The sequence below is a fragment of the Mixophyes fleayi genome, chromosome 2, assembly GCF_038048845.1.
Source record: "Mixophyes fleayi isolate aMixFle1 chromosome 2, aMixFle1.hap1, whole genome shotgun sequence".
Classification (NCBI taxonomy): domain Eukaryota; kingdom Metazoa; phylum Chordata; class Amphibia; order Anura; family Limnodynastidae; genus Mixophyes; species Mixophyes fleayi.
The window spans coordinates 125,591,917-125,610,587 of NC_134403.1; the positions used below are offsets into that span (position 1 = coordinate 125,591,917).

An 18,671-nucleotide genomic window follows, 5' to 3' on the forward strand; every position below is an offset into this window, starting at 1 on the left:
CCCTGCTCATTAGAGACCTTACATTCTAAGTGAAAGTGGACACAGCTGAAACAGCTTGGATGAGTGTGGCTCAGAGTGGAGATTGGGACAGTTGTGAGGGTGCATTAGCGTGAATAGTGTTATCAGGGATAAGGAAGGTTTGTGGAAGGATGTTCGCTATAGACCTATATTTTACATTAAAATTTCTTTAACTTTCTAAATGTTATGTTATTATTTTTTAATAGGTTTTTATATAACGTATATGTGTGTGTAGAATATGAATATATATTATGTGTGTATATAGATATATATATATATATATATATATATATATATATATAAAATCTATCTATCTATCTCAGTACCTGCCCAAGTGGTGCCTACAGTCTAAATTCCTTGCTACACACTAGTATGTCTGGAGTGTGAGAGGAAACCGGTGCACCCACAAAAGCATTGGGAGAACATACAAGCTCCACACAGATAGGGCAGTGGTTGGATTTGTACCCATGACCCCATACCTGTGAAGCATTGTTGCTTGCTACTGAAAATATTGATTTTCTGTCTTAACTTTGCACATAGGTTAAAAATACTGTGCATGAAAATTTTCTACTATTCCAGCTGTGGACTTGCAAAATTGATGTCTCTCATATGCCTTACTTTTTTCTTGACTGAGCAATAATGAAACAGAAAGTGTCCACATAAGATACTGCATGAAACCTAATTGTTTATTTTATTTTATTGTATTTGTCTCTATCATTGCTACTTAAATTCTGTTAACAAAACTCACAGTAAAGTAGGACTTTATTCATTTCGTATTCATCTTTAAACCGTTCAGCATAGTTGCATTACTTCTTGTTTTACTACTTCTGTTTTTCTGACGGTCACTACACTTTTCAATTCTGTAGCTCATGTTGCAAACCTCTGTCACCTTTCCCTTAGGATATTGCAGCATGTTCATATGTAATTATTAAAGGGCATCTTCCAACATATTTGCTTTCTATAGCACATGATGCTTTCACAGGACATGCTGTGGAGCTGGTGTGACTGCAGCCATAAAAAGAATTTAAATTGCTGATGAAAGTATAAAGGTGCTCATTCATTGAGGCTCATTACAACAAAGACTAATTTGAACATCGGCATTATATTGGACAGTGGAGATTCTCTTGAAGCCAGCCCTGAACAATGAAGCACTTTTAGATGCACAAAACTATGAGTTGTAATGAAGAATAAAAAATGGTATTTCTGGTAAAAACATAAAAATGTTTCTGCTTATGAAGGATTAACCAGCTCCAGATACGCGATTATATACCCTTTTTAAATTGCCGTCTGCCAAACACTTTGTGTTTACCGCCTGTATTGCGCTGTGGGTTATTATTCATACTTTTTAGCTATCTATGTAAAGTACACTATGTGACAGGTGTCAATAACGCAATAATACACAGAAAAAGAAGAGAAACTTGTCTGGTGAAATGTGAAAGTAACAGCTCTCTGTAACAAATATTAATTTCCTTGTGTTGTGACACATTGCTCTAGAAATGATTTTGTTTATTGGACACATACTGCAGTATTTTAGTTTTATTAGAGACAGACTGAGCTACAAAAAACTGATACATGCTTGTGTACAATGCTTTAAAAGGAGGAGGTGGGTGAGGAGAAAACAATTAAAGCAAGAGCTATTAAAGTAATAAATATAAAATGTCAGTGAGAGCAGGCTGCTGTCAGTGTGTTGTAATCAGTGAAGGGGGAAACACTATACTAATTAGTAAAACTTACAATTACAGTTTATTATACAGGACATTATGAATAGTATGTCCACCTAGCTACATTAGTTTGGTTCTTGGTTAATTACAGAATTCTGTTAGCAAAGGAGATGGAAGCTTATGTTCTAACTTGCTTAAGGTAGACTTCTACTTTTAAAGAAGTATTTCACCTGGAACTTAAACTTGAATGTAACACCACTCTCTTCACCTAACAGAACTACAGAGGTCTGAGGTCTGATTTGTGGATTATTCACCCTGAGATGCCAATGTTCCCCTCAATTATTATTGGGGGGGAACATAACATTGTAAAATACAAAGCACTAGCTGTACTTTAAGTATGTAACAGTCTGTGACTTGCCATTTGGCTTTCTTCCCCACCTATTATTATGACTGTTCCGGTAACATGCAGCCCTGGCTACACTAATATAAGCAGCTAAGAACACAGGACTCTGCTCACAGCAGCACAGGTTGTTTCATGAGACACTTGATCTTGTGAGAGGCAATGTGATGATCTGATTGGCTACAAGTTATTTTATGTGCACACACTTCAGGACTGGGGTCAGACAGATGAGGAGGAAATGGAGATTGAAAACCATAAGGATGTAGTAGCCTTTGTCAAATACACCTTAAAATATACAATAAGGAAAACACCGTATTATATACTGAACTGGCATCAGTATAATAAACAGCATGGTAAAAGGCATCGAAATCATCAATGTAGTAGGGTGTTCACAATGTAAAACAAATGCAAATGTTCTTGATGGAAAATGGTAAATTAGCTTCTGTATTATTGGAGGGTTTAAGCATCATAAATGTGATGTTTCTAGTTGTTTATAGTGTAGATTACATTTAAATATATATATTTAAGGTAGTGTGTAATGGATGTGTAAATTTAGTTGGCAGCTCAGGTAGAAGTACAACAAAGTCTTGCTCAGAGCCAGGGGACTACCTATCATAATGTATAATACCTTTATTGTATCAACAGACCGCCAATCTTGTGGTTTATCTATCTTCCCCTTCACTATTTCATCCAGTCACTTCCAGACAAAAATCCCCACCTACATGTCTGTCACTTCTTAATTCTAGGAGGAAATACTGGCAGTGTTCTGATTTTTTATTTTAATAAAATCAGACAGGAAACAGTGGACTAATTGGCTCCCAAAGTAGTAAATATTAATATTTAACCCTAACAACAAATGAGCGTGCTAGAGGATGTCTGCTAGATCTTAGTAAAAGCAATCAGCTGTTCTTCCCCCTAGCAATGGGCAGGCACTACCATATGCAGGTCCACTGTACATCTGATAGATTGTTTATATTTGTAGTAACAAGAAGAGTGACACCTGTGCAATTCACCAATGTTTCTAGGGAAAAGGACATTCTTATTCATTTTGTTACATTAAAGTTTAGCTATAGAAAGGTGCCCTTGAACATCACTGCTGTTTGTTATTATTAGACTTTGTCACCCTGCAGAGACAATGCAGCGGAAAACATTACATGGTCTCTATTGGGGCAGCAGCAACAGTATCAATAAGATGTAAGCAGTGAATAGACCACTGAGAAAGCTTTGTGCTCTCTGATTTTTGTCTGTGTATGCTCAATTCACATTGCACATCTTAGAAGGATCATAGTCAGGTGCTTAGTTTGCATCACAGTGGCCTAGTGGTTAGCACTTCCGCCTCACAGCACTGGGGTCATGAGTTCGATTCCCAACCATGGCCTTATCTGTGTGGAGTTTGTATGTTCTCCCTGTGTTTGCGTGGGTTTCCTCCGGGTGCTCTGGTTTCCTCCCACACTCCAAAAAACATACTGGTAGATTAATGGGCTGCTATCAAAATTGACCCTAGTCTCTCCCTCTCTGTGTGTGAGTGTGTGTCTATATTAGGGAATTTACATTGTAAGCTCCAATGGGGCAGGGACTGATGTGAATGAGTTCTCTGTACAGCGCTGCGGAATTAGTGGCGCTATATAAATAAATGATGATGATCATGATGATCAATTCTCGTAATGCTGGAGGAGTCCTCTGTGCCTGTAGAGCTGATTGTACAGTGAACCAGTCATCACTCAACACTGTAAACTCAAGAAAGTACTTAAGTATCAGCTGTGCTTGAATGTTTAAATTCTTGTTCTTACTCCGCAGGGCAAGGGTTCAGGGGTTGGGGTCAGGATCTAATAAATGATGGGGGTCCCAGATTCCACCTTAGAAATTGTAAAATGTCTGTAACATAGATATTTAATAAGGAACAGAACAAAGCCTCTACTGTATTGCGCACATTTAGCATATGTCCCTGCTTTAAGAAAGCTATGTATATGGCTATTATTTATATAGGTCCTCCATGTTACGCAATAAAAATAATATTTAATCATTCACATCAGTCCCTGTCCCATTGTATCTTGCAGTTTAAATTCCCGACCAAACACACACATATATATATATATATATATATATATATATATATATATATATATATATATATATACACACACACACTAGGGTCCATTTTTGTCTGCAGTCAATTAGCCTACAAGCATACTTTAGTTTTTTTGTGGATTGTGGGAGCAAACTGGAACACTTGGAGCAAACATGCACAATAACGGGGAGAAAATGTAGAGCCTTGTTTGGAATTGAACCCATGACCCAAGAAATGCAAACATGAAATAACTGGAATGTTATGTTAATATTTATAATTTCACCATACTATTTTTGTCTTGGCAGCAGATTTGGTTGTTAATAGGAAGGTGCTTCTATAACTGAGCGGAAAGAATGACTGGGTAGGGCCAGTGATGTCACAGTAGCTTGACTTTACACCATTTTGTTTTTGCTTTTTTTGATCTATATTAAATGCCAATAGTCCAAAAGATAGAAAGGAAAGAGATTCAGCTCTATCTAATGAAGTGGGGAGGTAATACTGTTATTTTTATGAAAGCGGCAATGAAATGTCAAGTTAAAATTAGACAATGTATTTTAACTTCATCGTTAATATCTTCAGGTATAAATTTTACAATCTCAGACTTTGATGTTCTTACACGTAAAGTAAGAAGTATAGTAAAGTAAGAAGTATAATTTCTCAGAACAGTGCGAATTAAATAATGATAAATTACTTCTGTCATTTTCTGCTTTATTTAAATCAGTGATTGCTGGTGGTACAATACACTGCATAGTTTAGACCATGTATTTGGTATATAACATACATTGAGCAGGAAGATAAAACTGATAAATTATTTACTTTGTAAACAAAGCTTTTTTGAAAACAGTGGAAGGTCAAGACCATGCAATCACTCCATCTACTGTAAATCAGTAAAATATCTGTTTACCTTTTCTTCTTTAGTACAATACTTTTGTTCTGTTGTAAAGATTCACTGGAAATTAGAGATTAAGAAATAGAAGTGTGTTTGTAGTTCCCAGTGGAGCCATTTTTAAAAATGTACAAATGACTCAATCCAGTTGTCTTGAACTGTGTGTTTTGCCTTGTTGTATTTTACCAAGTATAATCCAAGTCTGTCGTGATAGAAAAATGTTTTCGTTTTTTTTAAAATAATATACTTGTAATGGTGTTTCTGCTGGTGCACATACAGTAAATCATTCATGCCTGGATAAACACTGTGGAGCATATTCAATTAGGTTTCCGGTCTGCGGGATCACGCGGGAACGGGCCGCGAAGTTAATCCACGGTACTGCAATAGCATGGATTTTCGTTCGCACACCCCATAGGGCTGCGAATGAAAATCCACGTTATTGCGATACCGTATTACCGGCAATACTGCGCAGGTTTACCGCGAACCGGAAACCTAATTGAATATGCCCCTGTGTTTCTTTGTAGTGAAAATTATTAAGGATTGATATTTGCTGCTTTCTGTTTCCTGTGATGTAATAGAAAATGCATTTCATTTGGTGTGAGTAATATTTATCAATATATTCAAAAACTAGATTTCCTGTTTCAAAGGTCATGTCACAACAATTCAAAGGTTATCCGGAGTAAAGTTATTATACATGGTTTTTACATCTGACATAATTATTATCTCTTGTGACAAAGTGTAACATGTTATATATATTTTTTTCTGCAGATAAAGCTTCCTTGTCCAAAGGTCTCTTGCTCGTCCCAGGTACCCTGTCCATTCTACTGGCACTATTGTTTCAGCAACAGCAGTCATTCTTTGTATATGATTTGCAAGCAATAAAAGACAGGTTTCAAGTAAGTTTGTCACTGTATGCCTTACTGTTCATACTTTTCACTGATGAGGACAAGTTAAATGAGACTTCTGCAGTTTTAATATATTAGCTCCTGCCAAAAACTAACAGATTGTTCAGTAAACTTTGGAATGATAATCATTTTGATGTTGTCTGAATTAATGTTAAATCCAGTGATGAGTGCTATGATGGTTTTCTCATGAGTGCTTTCTTCAAGAAAAGTCATCACATGAAGGATATGATGAAAATACCCACCAGAGAGTGTAATTATCAGAAGTTTAAACAAACACCAAAAAAAAAACCTATAGCACATACGCACTGCAACTCACTGATATACAACATAAAATTACATTTATTGCATCCTCTTGTATTTTATTAATAGTTTTTTGTATGTTTTATGTTTTATTTGTATTACCTTAAAATTATTAGGTTTTGCCAGCCTTTGATAATTAATTGATGTAATAAATCTAATGCGTGCTATTCTTTGTATACATTTGTTCTTGTTCTGAAGCCCTATTATAACCTGACCGATACTTTCAATAAAAAAATGTCTTCTTTAGAGAGACTTCTTATTGCTACTGTACTTACAGTATAAAAAAACATATTTCGATGTAGTTAACTAAAGTAACAATAGATTATTTACTCGTGTGTTTCAGATATGGAGACTAATCTCTGGGAGAATTGTTTGTCTGGACTTGAAAGACACATTTTGTAGCAGTTTACTAATCTACAATTTTAGAACTTTAGAGAGAAGATTTGGGACCCAGAAGTTTACGGTAAGCCAGCATACCTCTTTATTTTAGTGTAAAAAGTTACTGTAATCGTGGTCAGCATGCCTTCATTATTTTTAGAAAAGAAATAAGGACATGCTTGGTTAATCGCATACTCTCCAGGGTGCCAGCTGCATGCCAATATTAGTACCTATATGGATAAAAACAAAACACATTTGTCAGTGCTTTTCTTTACTATTGCAAATCTATATGTATCTCGCAATATATATATATATATATATATATATATATATCTCTATCTATCTATCTATATACATATATGCCTAGTGGCGTGTGTTAGTCTGTCTGTCTGTGTGTGTGTAGAAAAAATAAAACCAAGCTGCAGCGCCACCTGCTGGGCGGAGTTATACAGTGACCTACTAAATTCTTAGTGTGTGTGGAAAAAAAAAAATCAGAAAGGGCTGATATTTGGTATACTAAGATGTTTTTAATTTGTTAATTTAATTTGTTAATTGTTAAAAGTGTTTATAAAGATTTAAAAAAAATATATATATATTTCTTGAAGGAGAAGTGACAGTTGGGAGTGGTTGGTGGTTGCCGGGGGTGACAGTGGGGAGTGGTTGGTGGTTGCCGGGGGTGACAGAGTGAGAGGAGTGTGATACTCAGGACCGCTGAGAGAGATCCCTGTGTCTGGATAGACATCTGGATAGATGTGGCGATAAAGATGAAGGATGAGGTGATGGAGAAAAATGATGAGGTGGTGACATGTGGACAAAACCACGTTAAAAAAAGGGCGCTTACTTCGGGAAGTAACACTCTTCACCTGAGGAGGCCTGGGCTATGGCCGAAATGCATGACAAGAACCTTTTTAACAACTTAAGTAGCTTGATTTGACTAGAATGCATGAGTATCATGCACGGGTTAACTTGTGTGTGTGTGTATATATATATATATATATATATATATATATATATATATATATTGATCAAAATTAAGATTGCAACCCAACATCAAGGGTCCTCATACACTAACAGCTATGCTTGAAACATCTTTGAAATGCTGTTAAAATCAAATACATTTCAGTGTCCTTACCTGAGAAGCAAGTGCAACAAAGGCTGGTTTTTAAGACACACCCAATAATCTTTAGTAAGGTGGATGGACAGCAGCTAAGACAACATTAAGCAATGCTTAGAAACTAAATACAAAAATAAGCCCACACTTGGTTAATCCCATACTCTCCTCGGTACCACCTGCATGGCGGGTGTATATACTGTATATATATTTTTTACAGGGCGTTTTCCTTTTAATTGTGCCCTTGTCGTTCCCACCTAAATTTACGGTGGTGTCTTTAAAATAGCAATTAAGTATTTTCCTTCATGCATATTAAAAAAACAAAACTAAAACTGTTGATTGCCTTTTCTCTTCAGCCCAAAGTGCAGGGGACGGTTTTCATTTTGCCTGACTAACATATAGTTACACAGGTCCATCAACTCTTCATAAATTCTATGTGTCTCTGCAGAGGCATCTCCCTTTTTATTTATCTCATTTCTTTTTTTTGCCTTCGCTACCACAGCTTTTTTCTAGTATTCCTAAGTCCTTTTACATCTCAGTTTACCAAATTCCTTTCAGCAGGTAAGTAGCATAGTTATTTTTATAATTGTATCCATAAACATAGTAAATTGTGGTCCATCAATTACTGGAGTTGGTTCTTTCAGCACACATGTGGATAACATCTAGGCTTGGTGCTTGATTGTCTTAATCTTGTTTAGGCTAATATTATTAACATTTAATTATGTGCAAAGGCTATTTCTGCATGACCTACTTTTGTTTTGATTTTCTTCTGTGAACGTAAATTATTATTTATTTTCTTTATAAAGTCTACAATTATTTGTCTTCCTTTAGCGTTTAGTGGCCTAATAATGTCAGTTTTATTAGTCTTACAGTTTTGGGGTTAGAGGTCCCTTCTTTAGCAATCCATGTTTTTAAGTTACACATTTTGCTAGATTCCTTCTATTTCCATAATGTGTTTGCAGGCCCTTCAAGATTTAAATATTTTAAATGCCCTCTTTTCCCTCCTTATTACCTACAATACTTCTTTAAAAACATTGTTTGGCTTTTATTTCTATGAACTTTTGTTGCCATAAGATAAACACTTGCCAATTCTGTCGTCCCTAACTTTATTACACAGACAAATCCACGGTGATTTTCTTTTCTCCATTCCTTTTGGGATGTCAGGAATTGATCCTTGTAAAGCTTCAGCAAAGATAATTAGAAGCGGCCTATCCGTGAATGGCCCATCAGTGCATCTTGCCTCTGATTGTATCAATGAAGTTTATTGTAGCAATGTATCAATTAACTTCTTTGATTTAGTTTAGGTCATTCATAACCCACGTGGGGTTTATACTTAAGTTGCCTATCAGAATGTTTTTCTCCTACAGCTAATCAGAGACAAGTCTCTCTAATAGGCCTTACATGTACAGGCCCTTCTCATTCATTTTGCACTGATCTTAGGATAAGTGCAATACAAAATACTGGTGTCAAGCTGCAAATTTGCTGCCTTATTTTTTTGTGTACAGCAAGGCCGCAAAATTGTGTCCGACTCTAAATGAGGCCCATAGTGTTGTTCCAGTACCTTCCCAACGGCTATATTACACTGCATTACACAATATGTGATGTGTAAGAGTTTATATTATACAGTGTTAATCGAGAGCCACTCTCAGAATTTATTGCCTGCCTCTGCCATAATCGAATGTAGTAATGCTTGTTTAGCGACACTTGTAGCAGGACCTTGGGCATGTTCCATAGCGTAACATAGCTAGTGGTACCAATGATGCCTCAATGACTTTCAATGCCACACTTCCTTTTTGAAGTAGTACTGGTGCAGAGCTACTTATCATTTTGTTTTATGCACCATTTTATCATGTATTCGAGTGTCTACTCAGTGATAGCTTCTCACTCACTGCATTTTTACAGTCTTTTTCCAATCCTGACCAGATGACAAAAGGTTTTAGCTTGAAGTATTACTTAAAATAAAGACTCATACTGTTCTTTTTTTTTTTTTCTTGTTTTAGTCCTATTTGCTTGGATCCTGGATACTCTCAGCACTTTTTGATTTCCTGTTTGTTGAAGTTGTACAAGTTGTGGCTGGCATAACCCTCAGCACTTTACCTTCTGGATTGTAAGTACTTTTTTTATTTTTAGTTGTTATAAAGCAAAGTTATAAACAGCTGATGATGATGAAAATTAAAGGAAAGGGAAGTCTGTGTCACACAGTGAAATGGGGGAGAACACTGAAAAATTCTCACTGGAAACACAAATGTGATTTAATCAAAGTAAACAATTTAGCTGCTGCAACTTGTTCTCTACCCACACAGCTTGTTCATTAGACTTCTTTATTTCATTGTATCTTAGAGCCTACTGAGCCCACCAGTTCTAAACAGAATAACCTATAACTCCCATGCTACCTTAAAACTAGGGCAATCGTCTTCCACTATGCTCAAGAGTTGCTCTTTCAGCTAAATATCAGTTATTTTAGATCACATTTTAAGCGACAAGACTATAATCCACTTTGCTGCCAAGCAAATGTTAAAAGCTTCAATGCCCGGGATACTGGTTCATTTAACAAAGATTTCCACAAAGTCATGATCATGTTATAATTTAGTTTGTGGAAGGACAAATACTTAACCTATGTCCAGAATCCTTTGACAACTCAAGTCCCACCACATCTGCTTCATGCCCCCCAAATGCCAACAGATCTGGATGCAAAGACATTACATAAATACAGCTAATTTATTAACGTCAGCTTGGGCATAATACCACATAGTCAGGACTTTATAGGAGGTTTCCTTTATATTGGCTTATCTCTATATGCCTAAAGCTATGGAAGGAGATGTCTGCATATAACAGTAATGCTCTTGCATTGGGGCATTTAGATTGAAATATAACAACTGTACATAGTAGCAGGATACCAACGATCTGCCACCTGTAGCCCCTTTATTTTCCACTACATAAATCCCTATCCAGGTGGCAAGTCAGGGGTGACAATTAGGGGCTGTAGGGAGAGTACTTTTTTTTTTCAGTTAAAAAGTGGTTTTCTACTAAAGATCTAACATGAATGAACCATTTTTTGTGAAACTATCAGGAGTTACTTGAATTCATTTAATTCTTTTTTTACCGTGATACCTTGCGTGCTTGTGGTTTATTCTTCTCTGCACAAGAGATGAACCACAGCTTTTCATATATATATATATATATATAGAAGCTGCCTCAAGATACTTTCAGTTTTAATTCACTTACAGAAATGTGTGTTATGTTATATTGTGAGAGGGGGGCTGCAATACTTTAAATGTCGTGTGAAATTAATTATGTTGTTTTTATTTCGAGAAAGTAGCGTATTAAATTTACTGTGTTTTGCTCTTTTTTAGAATCCATACACATACATTTTGACTGTTACACACACACACATTTGAGACACAAGTGTAATGCAGTAGAACACACAGATTTAGAGTTTTTACTGAAATTTACTCACATTTTTTCTCACATCCCATAGAGGTGCGCAGAAAATTGAATGAAAAGTTTTTACCGTAATAGTTTGCAATAGGCACCTCTTGGTGAATTGATCTGCCCCTATATGTGGCCCATAGTGTCCTACCAGTACCTTCCAAACTGTTATATTACATTGCATGGCACAACATGTGATGTGCAGAATGCTATATTTATTTCTTTAAGTATGTAGGAATGATCACTCATAAGAACCATCTTCAGGGCAAATGTCAAATATTCATGAGTATTGGTAATATTTATGTGCAACTGCCAGAACATCCCTATTCAATGTGATTTTAAGAATATTTTTGTTTCATTTTCAAACTGACATTTAACATAACATAGTTATTGGCTCTGGGTGATCACACAAGTTTACGCTGAGAAATCCTGATATTGTTAAAGAAATAATTTTGTTTTGGGTGCAGTTGAGTAATTAATAATCTAAAAAAAAAAAAAAATGGATTTAATGTGGATGGTCTGTTCGCCAGATGTAAAAAAAAAATAAGTTTCTAAATTGATCTGCGCTTCCAAGCACACCTGCAGCACTCAAGCCCTATAACAACACCACCCATATGTGTTCAATACCAAATGATACAATAAATACACTAGTGCAACAATTGCGCTGATGTGACATTAACAAATAAACAGGCAATAATAATGTCTCTAAACTAAAATAATTTTCTTCTTGTGAAGTGTGATTTCTTTTATTCTTCCGGTGTGTACATGCAAAAAATAAAAATACAAAACATAGTGTGACCTGTATATATGGCCTCATTTAACCAAAATTGCAAAGCTTGCATTTCTTTACCTTTAAAAACACCCTTTCCTATTTCTCCTAAGACATTTAAATCAAAATTTCCTTTTTCTGTCTATTCAGGACACCTTGTTAACTATTTATGCACATATTGAACAGATCTTTTTCCATATTTATGTAACATAACAGCCACTGGAGAACCAGGGGGAAATTATCAACCTATTAGGCTTTTCCAGTGTGGTTGCATATGCTCCCATGACGCAGCTTATCGTTTTTATACTCCAGTCATTCTGCGTTATGGTAATAGGGGCTACAATCACTATTAATATGCAACTCCCTGTTTACCAGCATCAACCGTTCTTAGAGACACCACACTTTATCTAGTCAGATAAATCCTGGACTTATCACACACCCATGTTACACGCACTGATATCTAAGGCCTTATAGTGTATTTTTATGTTTCACCGTAAGTGACTTGGGACTATTCTTTGCCTCCTTCAAACGTTAACCATAAGTGATATTTGAATTTGGCAACTGACCTGGATTCTGGCCTCGTAAAGAAAGCCCAATCACACTCGCATACATTCAATTATTCATTCCATATTTAACAAGGTATAACAGTCTCTGAGTAATGAACAGAAAAGAAAAATTCTAATTGGTACCAAATCTATGCTTATACATCTATACAAACATATAAAGCATATAGACAAACAATTAAAGATACATTTGCAATTTCACACTTACAGAGATAACTATAAATACCTTTTCAGCAAACCCAGAGAGTGGGAGACAGAAATATATAATCATAAGATAAAAATATATTACCTTTGTGGCCACAGTTGAGTATATAATTGCCTCTCCCCTCTTCCAGAAGTGTTGGCTGATCGATAATTATAGATAAATCTCGTGGGCACCTCCATAAATGTTAACGTATAAATGATTCAAAAAAATATACATATTTGAAAAAGCAAAGGTTATCTTTATTCTTACAAACTGCATATGCAATGGCTTGTATTCAACATGAAACAGGCCATCTTCTCTATGTAAGACACAGGTTATATAGAAGTAATACCACCCCTCTTACATACGTCACTAATCACTTCACATACTTCATCATCATCATCATCAACATTTATTTATATAGCGCCAGCAAATTCCGTAGCGCTTTACAATTGGGAACAAACATTAATAAGACAATACTGGGTAATACATACAGACAGAGAGGTAAGAGAACCCTGCTCGAAAGCTTACAGTCTATAGGAAAATGGGAGTTAGAAACACAGGGGCATGTGCTACATCATATTGCACAATGGACCAGCTAGACTGCAAAGGTAAAAGTACTGAGTGGGCTGTGTGTGTTGCAATGTTGGTCAGAAGGTTGTTGTCTTGCGTTAGCAGTGTAGAGGATGGCAGTAGGGTAATCTAGGGAAATTAAGATGATGGTTGAGGAATCTCATAACCTTGTCTGAAGAGGTGGGTTTTCAGTGAACGCTTGAAGGTTTGAAGACTAGAGGAAAGTCTTATTGTGCGTGGGAGGGAATTCCACAACGTGGGTGCAGCCCGGAAAAAATCCTGTAACCCAGAATGGGAGGATGTGATGAGAGTGGAGGAGAGACGTAGATCTTGTGCAGAACGGAGGTGTCGAGTAGGGAGATATTTCGAGACAAGTGAGGAAATGTATGTCGGTGCAATTTTGTTGATGGCCTTGTATGTTAGTAGAAGAATTTTATGTTGGATTCGTTGAAATACAGGCAGCCAATGTAGAGACTGACACAGCAGAGGAATAACGGTTTGTAAGGAAAATCAGTCTAGCCGCTGTGTGCAAAATAGATTGTAGGGGTTCAAGTCTGACTTTGGGAAGACCAGTAAGGAGGGAATTGCAATAGTCGATGTGGGAGATGATGAGTGCATGAATTAATGTTTTTGCGGTGTCTTGTGTCAGATATGTGCGTATTCTGGAAATGTTCTTTAGGTGTAACATGATTTAGATAAAGAGTTGATGTGGGGAATAAACGACAGTTGTGAATAAAGGATTACACCTAGGCAACGAGCTTGCGGGGTGGGATTTATGGTCATGTTATCAACAGAAATAGAAATGTCAGGCAGGAAGCTTCTGTTCTTGGGTGGGAATATTATTAATTAAGTTTTTGAAAGATTGAGTTTGAGTTGGCGAGAAGACATCCAAGATGAAATGGCAGAAAGACAGTCAGTAACGCAAGACAACACAGATGGTGAAAGATCAGGAGAGGATAGATAAATTTGTGTATCATCCACATAGAGATGATACTGAAATCCAAAGGAGCTTATTAGTTTTCCAAGAGAAGTGGTGTAGATAGAGAATAGCAGAGGACCTAGGACTGAGCCTTGTGGAACTCCAACTGATAAAGGAAGCGGAGCAGAGGTGAATCCAAAGAAATTAACACTGAAAGAGCGATTAGATAGGTAGGATGAGAACCAGGATAGGACAGTGCCTTCAGAGAGAGTGGTCAACAGTGTCAAATGCAGCAGAAAGATCCATTAGAATTAGAAGAGAGTATTGGTTATTATTTTTTGCTGTGATCAAATCATTGACAACTTTGGTCAGCGCAGTCTCTGTGGAGTGTTGAGAGCGAAAGCCTGACTGAAGAGGATCCAATAAGTTGTTTGCTGTAAGAAAGTGTGTGAGGCGAGTGTAGGCTATTCTCTCGAGAAGCTTGGAGGGGCATGGGAGATGGGGCGGTAATTTATGAGAGAGTTAGGGTCAGAATTCTGTTTTTTTAAAATGGGAGTAATCACTGCATGCTTGAATATAGATGGAAAAATACCAGTAGAAAGAGAGAGATTACAGATTTTAGTTAGAGGGGGAATAAGCACAGGAGACAGGGACATACCCATTTGTGAGGGAATGGGATCAAGAGGACAGGAGGTAGAGTAGGAAGATGAGAAGAGAGTAGAAACTTCCAGAATATACCTCATAAGGACAAAGTTGGTTATATATATTCTTTACAACCTCATCATTGGACATAGAATTCTATGCCTAAGCAAGTCAAAGGGCATATGTGACCTCTTGCACTCTTCTCTCTATATAGCATGACAACTGCTAACTATTTTAACATCCTATGAATAGATGCCCTATTGTGGGGTATAACATAGAAAAAGATTTTAACCCATTGCACAGAATACAGAAATAAATCATTTGACCATACAGATTTTACACACATCAACATTGTTTTATCCAACATATATTTGTACCATAATTTATTCCATTACAATATAAGGCAGTCTGAGTTGGTTACAGCTCTTGTAATCTACTTGCACAGGATAAAAAAATATATATTAAGGTGGATAAATGAAAATCCCAGTGTGTATATGAGACATACTACTTGTAGAAATAGATATATAAAAAGAAATATCTGTTACAGCTGCTCTCGGATCCCCACTCATACCAACGCGTTTCAAATCAAGTTCTTTATCAAGGAGCAGCTGTAACAGTTCCTTGTGTCACGGTCTCAATAGATTCCGGGTCTTTACGATGCGAATCCTAGGATCTGCACAGTTAGCGTTTACACTAACAGGGTGCGGAGTCTAACGAGCAGATGGTGTTCACCAGGAACTGCCGCAAAGCAGTATGGTCTTAGCTGCGACTGCTCGCAGGTCGCGGCCCCTGCCAGAGTACTGAGCGAGACCCTCTTAGAGGGGCAGGAGAGTAGAAGGAACTAGATAGTAATGTCAGCCTTGTAGACAATAAAGTAGCAGGTACTTGAATAGAGTGAGCTTGCAGATGAGTAGAATAATTGGTACCTGAGTAGAGTGTAAGCTTTGCAGACAAGTAGGGTAGCAGGTACTTGAATGGAGTGTCAGCTTTGCAGATGAGTAGAATAGTTGGTACCTGAGTAGAGTGTAAGCTTTGCAGACGAGTAGAGTAGCAGGTACTTGAATGGAGTGTCAGCTTTGCAGACGAGTAGAATAGAATAGTTGGTACCTGAGTAGAGTGTCAGCTTTGCAGACGAGTAGAGTAGCAGGTACTTGATGGAGTGTCAGCTTTGCAGACGAGTAGAATAGAATAGTTGGTACCTGGGTAGAGTTGTCAGCTTTGCAGACGAGTAGAGTAGCAGGTACTTGAATGGAGTGTCAGCTTTGCAGACAAGTAGAATAGAATAGTTGGTACCTGAGTTGAGTGTCAGCTTTGCAGACGAGAAGAATAGCCGGTACTGGAATAGAGTGTCAGCTTTGCAGACAGTAGAATAGAATAGCAGCCACTTCTTAGGTACCCAAAGGCAACTGAGGAACATGCACTGAAGGTTTGCAGGAAGTGCCTTTTTGTATTAGGCGCCAGGATTGCCTGGCCAATAGGAGAGCAGCCATAGTATTCATAAGTTGCGGGTCTGCGCATGTGCAGACCCGAATCCAAAATGGCGGCGCCCGGGACGGAGCGGACCGCCGGAGGCAGGTGAGTTTGCCGGGGGTCGGGTGAGCTGCCCGATACCCCGGCGGATGACACCTTGTGAGCAGAGGAACCCGTCTCTAACTCTGGTGTATAACATCCTATCTGCAGAGGTTGACGTGTTTTCTACATGCTATAACATCTTTGTACCCAGGGTAAGCCCATACCCTGAAGGGACTCGATCCTGTTCTTGAAGATTGCCGATTTTAATGTTTTTATGTGTTTTAAGACAGATATATCTGGTAATAAAGATATTTGTTTTTATATATTTATTTCTATAAAAAGTATGTCTCATATACACATTGTTCTGTGAGGGGAGTGGTATTTAATATGCGCCTTGCTGGTTTTGTTATTAGACTCTGTAACATATACTTTTGGTTTTAGTAGATTACAAGAGTTGTAACGAACAGACTGCCATATATGTTCAGGTGCATTGTGACTACTGTGCAGGAATATCATCCAGCGCACACACAGGGATTTTCATTTATTCACCTTAATAGATTTTTTTTTATCCTATGCAAGTAGTTTACAAGAGCTGTAACTAACAGACTGCCATATGTGTTCAGGTGTATTGTGATTACTCTGCAAGACAATCATCCAGCACACACAGATTATCATTTATTCACCTGAATGAATTTTTTATCTTGTGCAATCCACATTGTTTTCAGTGGTAGGAATCTTAAATCTGTTTAACCTACATCACATACTGGTGATATTATTTTCAGTGGGAGAAATATCCTTATTCTTTATCACATATTGGTTTTGGTTTATATATTTTACCATATATACAGGTCACACTATGTTTTTTGTATTTTTATTTTTTGCATGTACACATCGGAAGAATAAAAGAAGATATCACACTTAACAAGAAGAAAATAATTTTACTTTACAGACATTATTATTGCTTGTTTATTTGTTATTGTCACATCAGCGCATTTGTTGCACTAGTGTATTTATTGTTTGCCAGATGTGTTTAAATCCCCGATGGCTGTAATGGTTCCAAGCAACACTCCTTTATCCTCCTTATTACTCAACCTGTTTGAAGCAGGCCAGCGAGTATCGATGCGCCTGTCTTGTGGACATTCCATTTTCATGAATGTAAATACCACAAGGATAACAACACATGTTTGTCTTGTTTGTAGCCTTGACATGCTTCGGTCCACCAATGGCAATTTCATTATTTATATCCGCTCATTGAACTTCACTCAAAAACTACATTTGTAGTTTTAAGTGGAGTTATCCTTTAACTAAGGCAGCTAATTTGCATCCTGGGCTGCATAAAAATACAAAATATTTTCAGATGTTTGTGATCTTTTATGTTAAGCATGATTTGAGGTAACACATGCACATCCATGTATATTTTCATCAGAGTTTTGCTATAAAAACTACAGCCTAGACTGGATGCAAAACTAAAAAGGCTTGTCATCAGGACACATCAGAGAACTGTTGCATTAGCCTTTACTCTAATAAATTCCGAGAGATTTTGAACTTACGAAGAAACTACGTAAGAAACTTTAAACAAACATAAATTTAAAGAATGCAATGCACAAATGAATCCAATATTGTGTGTTATCCCCATGTTTTATGTACGATTCCATATGAGGATTTAGAGCTCCTATTGCCTGTTTTCTGTGAAAGGACTTTTTTTGAAGTTGTATTTTAGGACAATTATCCTAAGGCGATGGAATAATCAATTTGTAGACAAGAAGACTTGGCTTGTGGCATCTCCAAAATAATAAAAGTTAATTATACCAAGTTGAATGTTATGCACACAATATGGAAGGTTTCCTTTACTGACTTGAGGGTAGTAATTTATTTTTATAACCACACTTACCCACAAAGTACTGTACCTCTTTCAGTGTCCTTACCTGCAACTTTGATTACACTACATGCGATCATCCATAAATTGTTTTATTTATTATTGTACTCTCCAAAAATCACTTTTTATACGGACTGTTCAGGGTCTTTTTGTGAAGGATTCAGCAGACATGGGTATTCATGTATAGTATTCCTTACAGAATAGTGTCTCTGAAAGCTGCTTTCAAATATTTATAACTATACTGTTGTCTTTAGAGACAAATGTTCTCAACTCAATAGATGTGTATAAATATAATTTACACACACGCATTATGATGTGAGAACTAGAGTGTATTTAATATGATTGTAGTGCTTTAATTGCATCATAAGAACAGAAGTCACCCTAGTTTAATGCAAACTGAAAATGTATTTTTTTTTCACTTTATTACCCATTGTTGTGTTGTATTTTCTAATGTTCATTTGCTCTTGATCCATGCAG

The 18,671-nt window shown here is 36.8% G+C and overlaps 1 protein-coding gene across 2 annotated transcripts in view; it reads left to right on the plus strand.

Annotated features, from left to right (window-relative positions):
- UBAC2 (UBA domain containing 2) overlaps window positions 1-18,671 on the plus strand; it is a 176,167-nt gene that overhangs the window by 14,538 nt on the left and 142,958 nt on the right. For both annotated transcript variants that reach the window (XM_075199948.1, XM_075199949.1), the window contains exons 3-5: window positions 5,802-5,929; window positions 6,582-6,701; window positions 9,728-9,834. In XM_075199948.1, coding sequence (XP_075056049.1) covers window positions 5,802-5,929; window positions 6,582-6,701; window positions 9,728-9,834 — 355 coding nt within the window. The remainder of the gene's footprint in view (window positions 1-5,801; window positions 5,930-6,581; window positions 6,702-9,727; window positions 9,835-18,671) is intronic.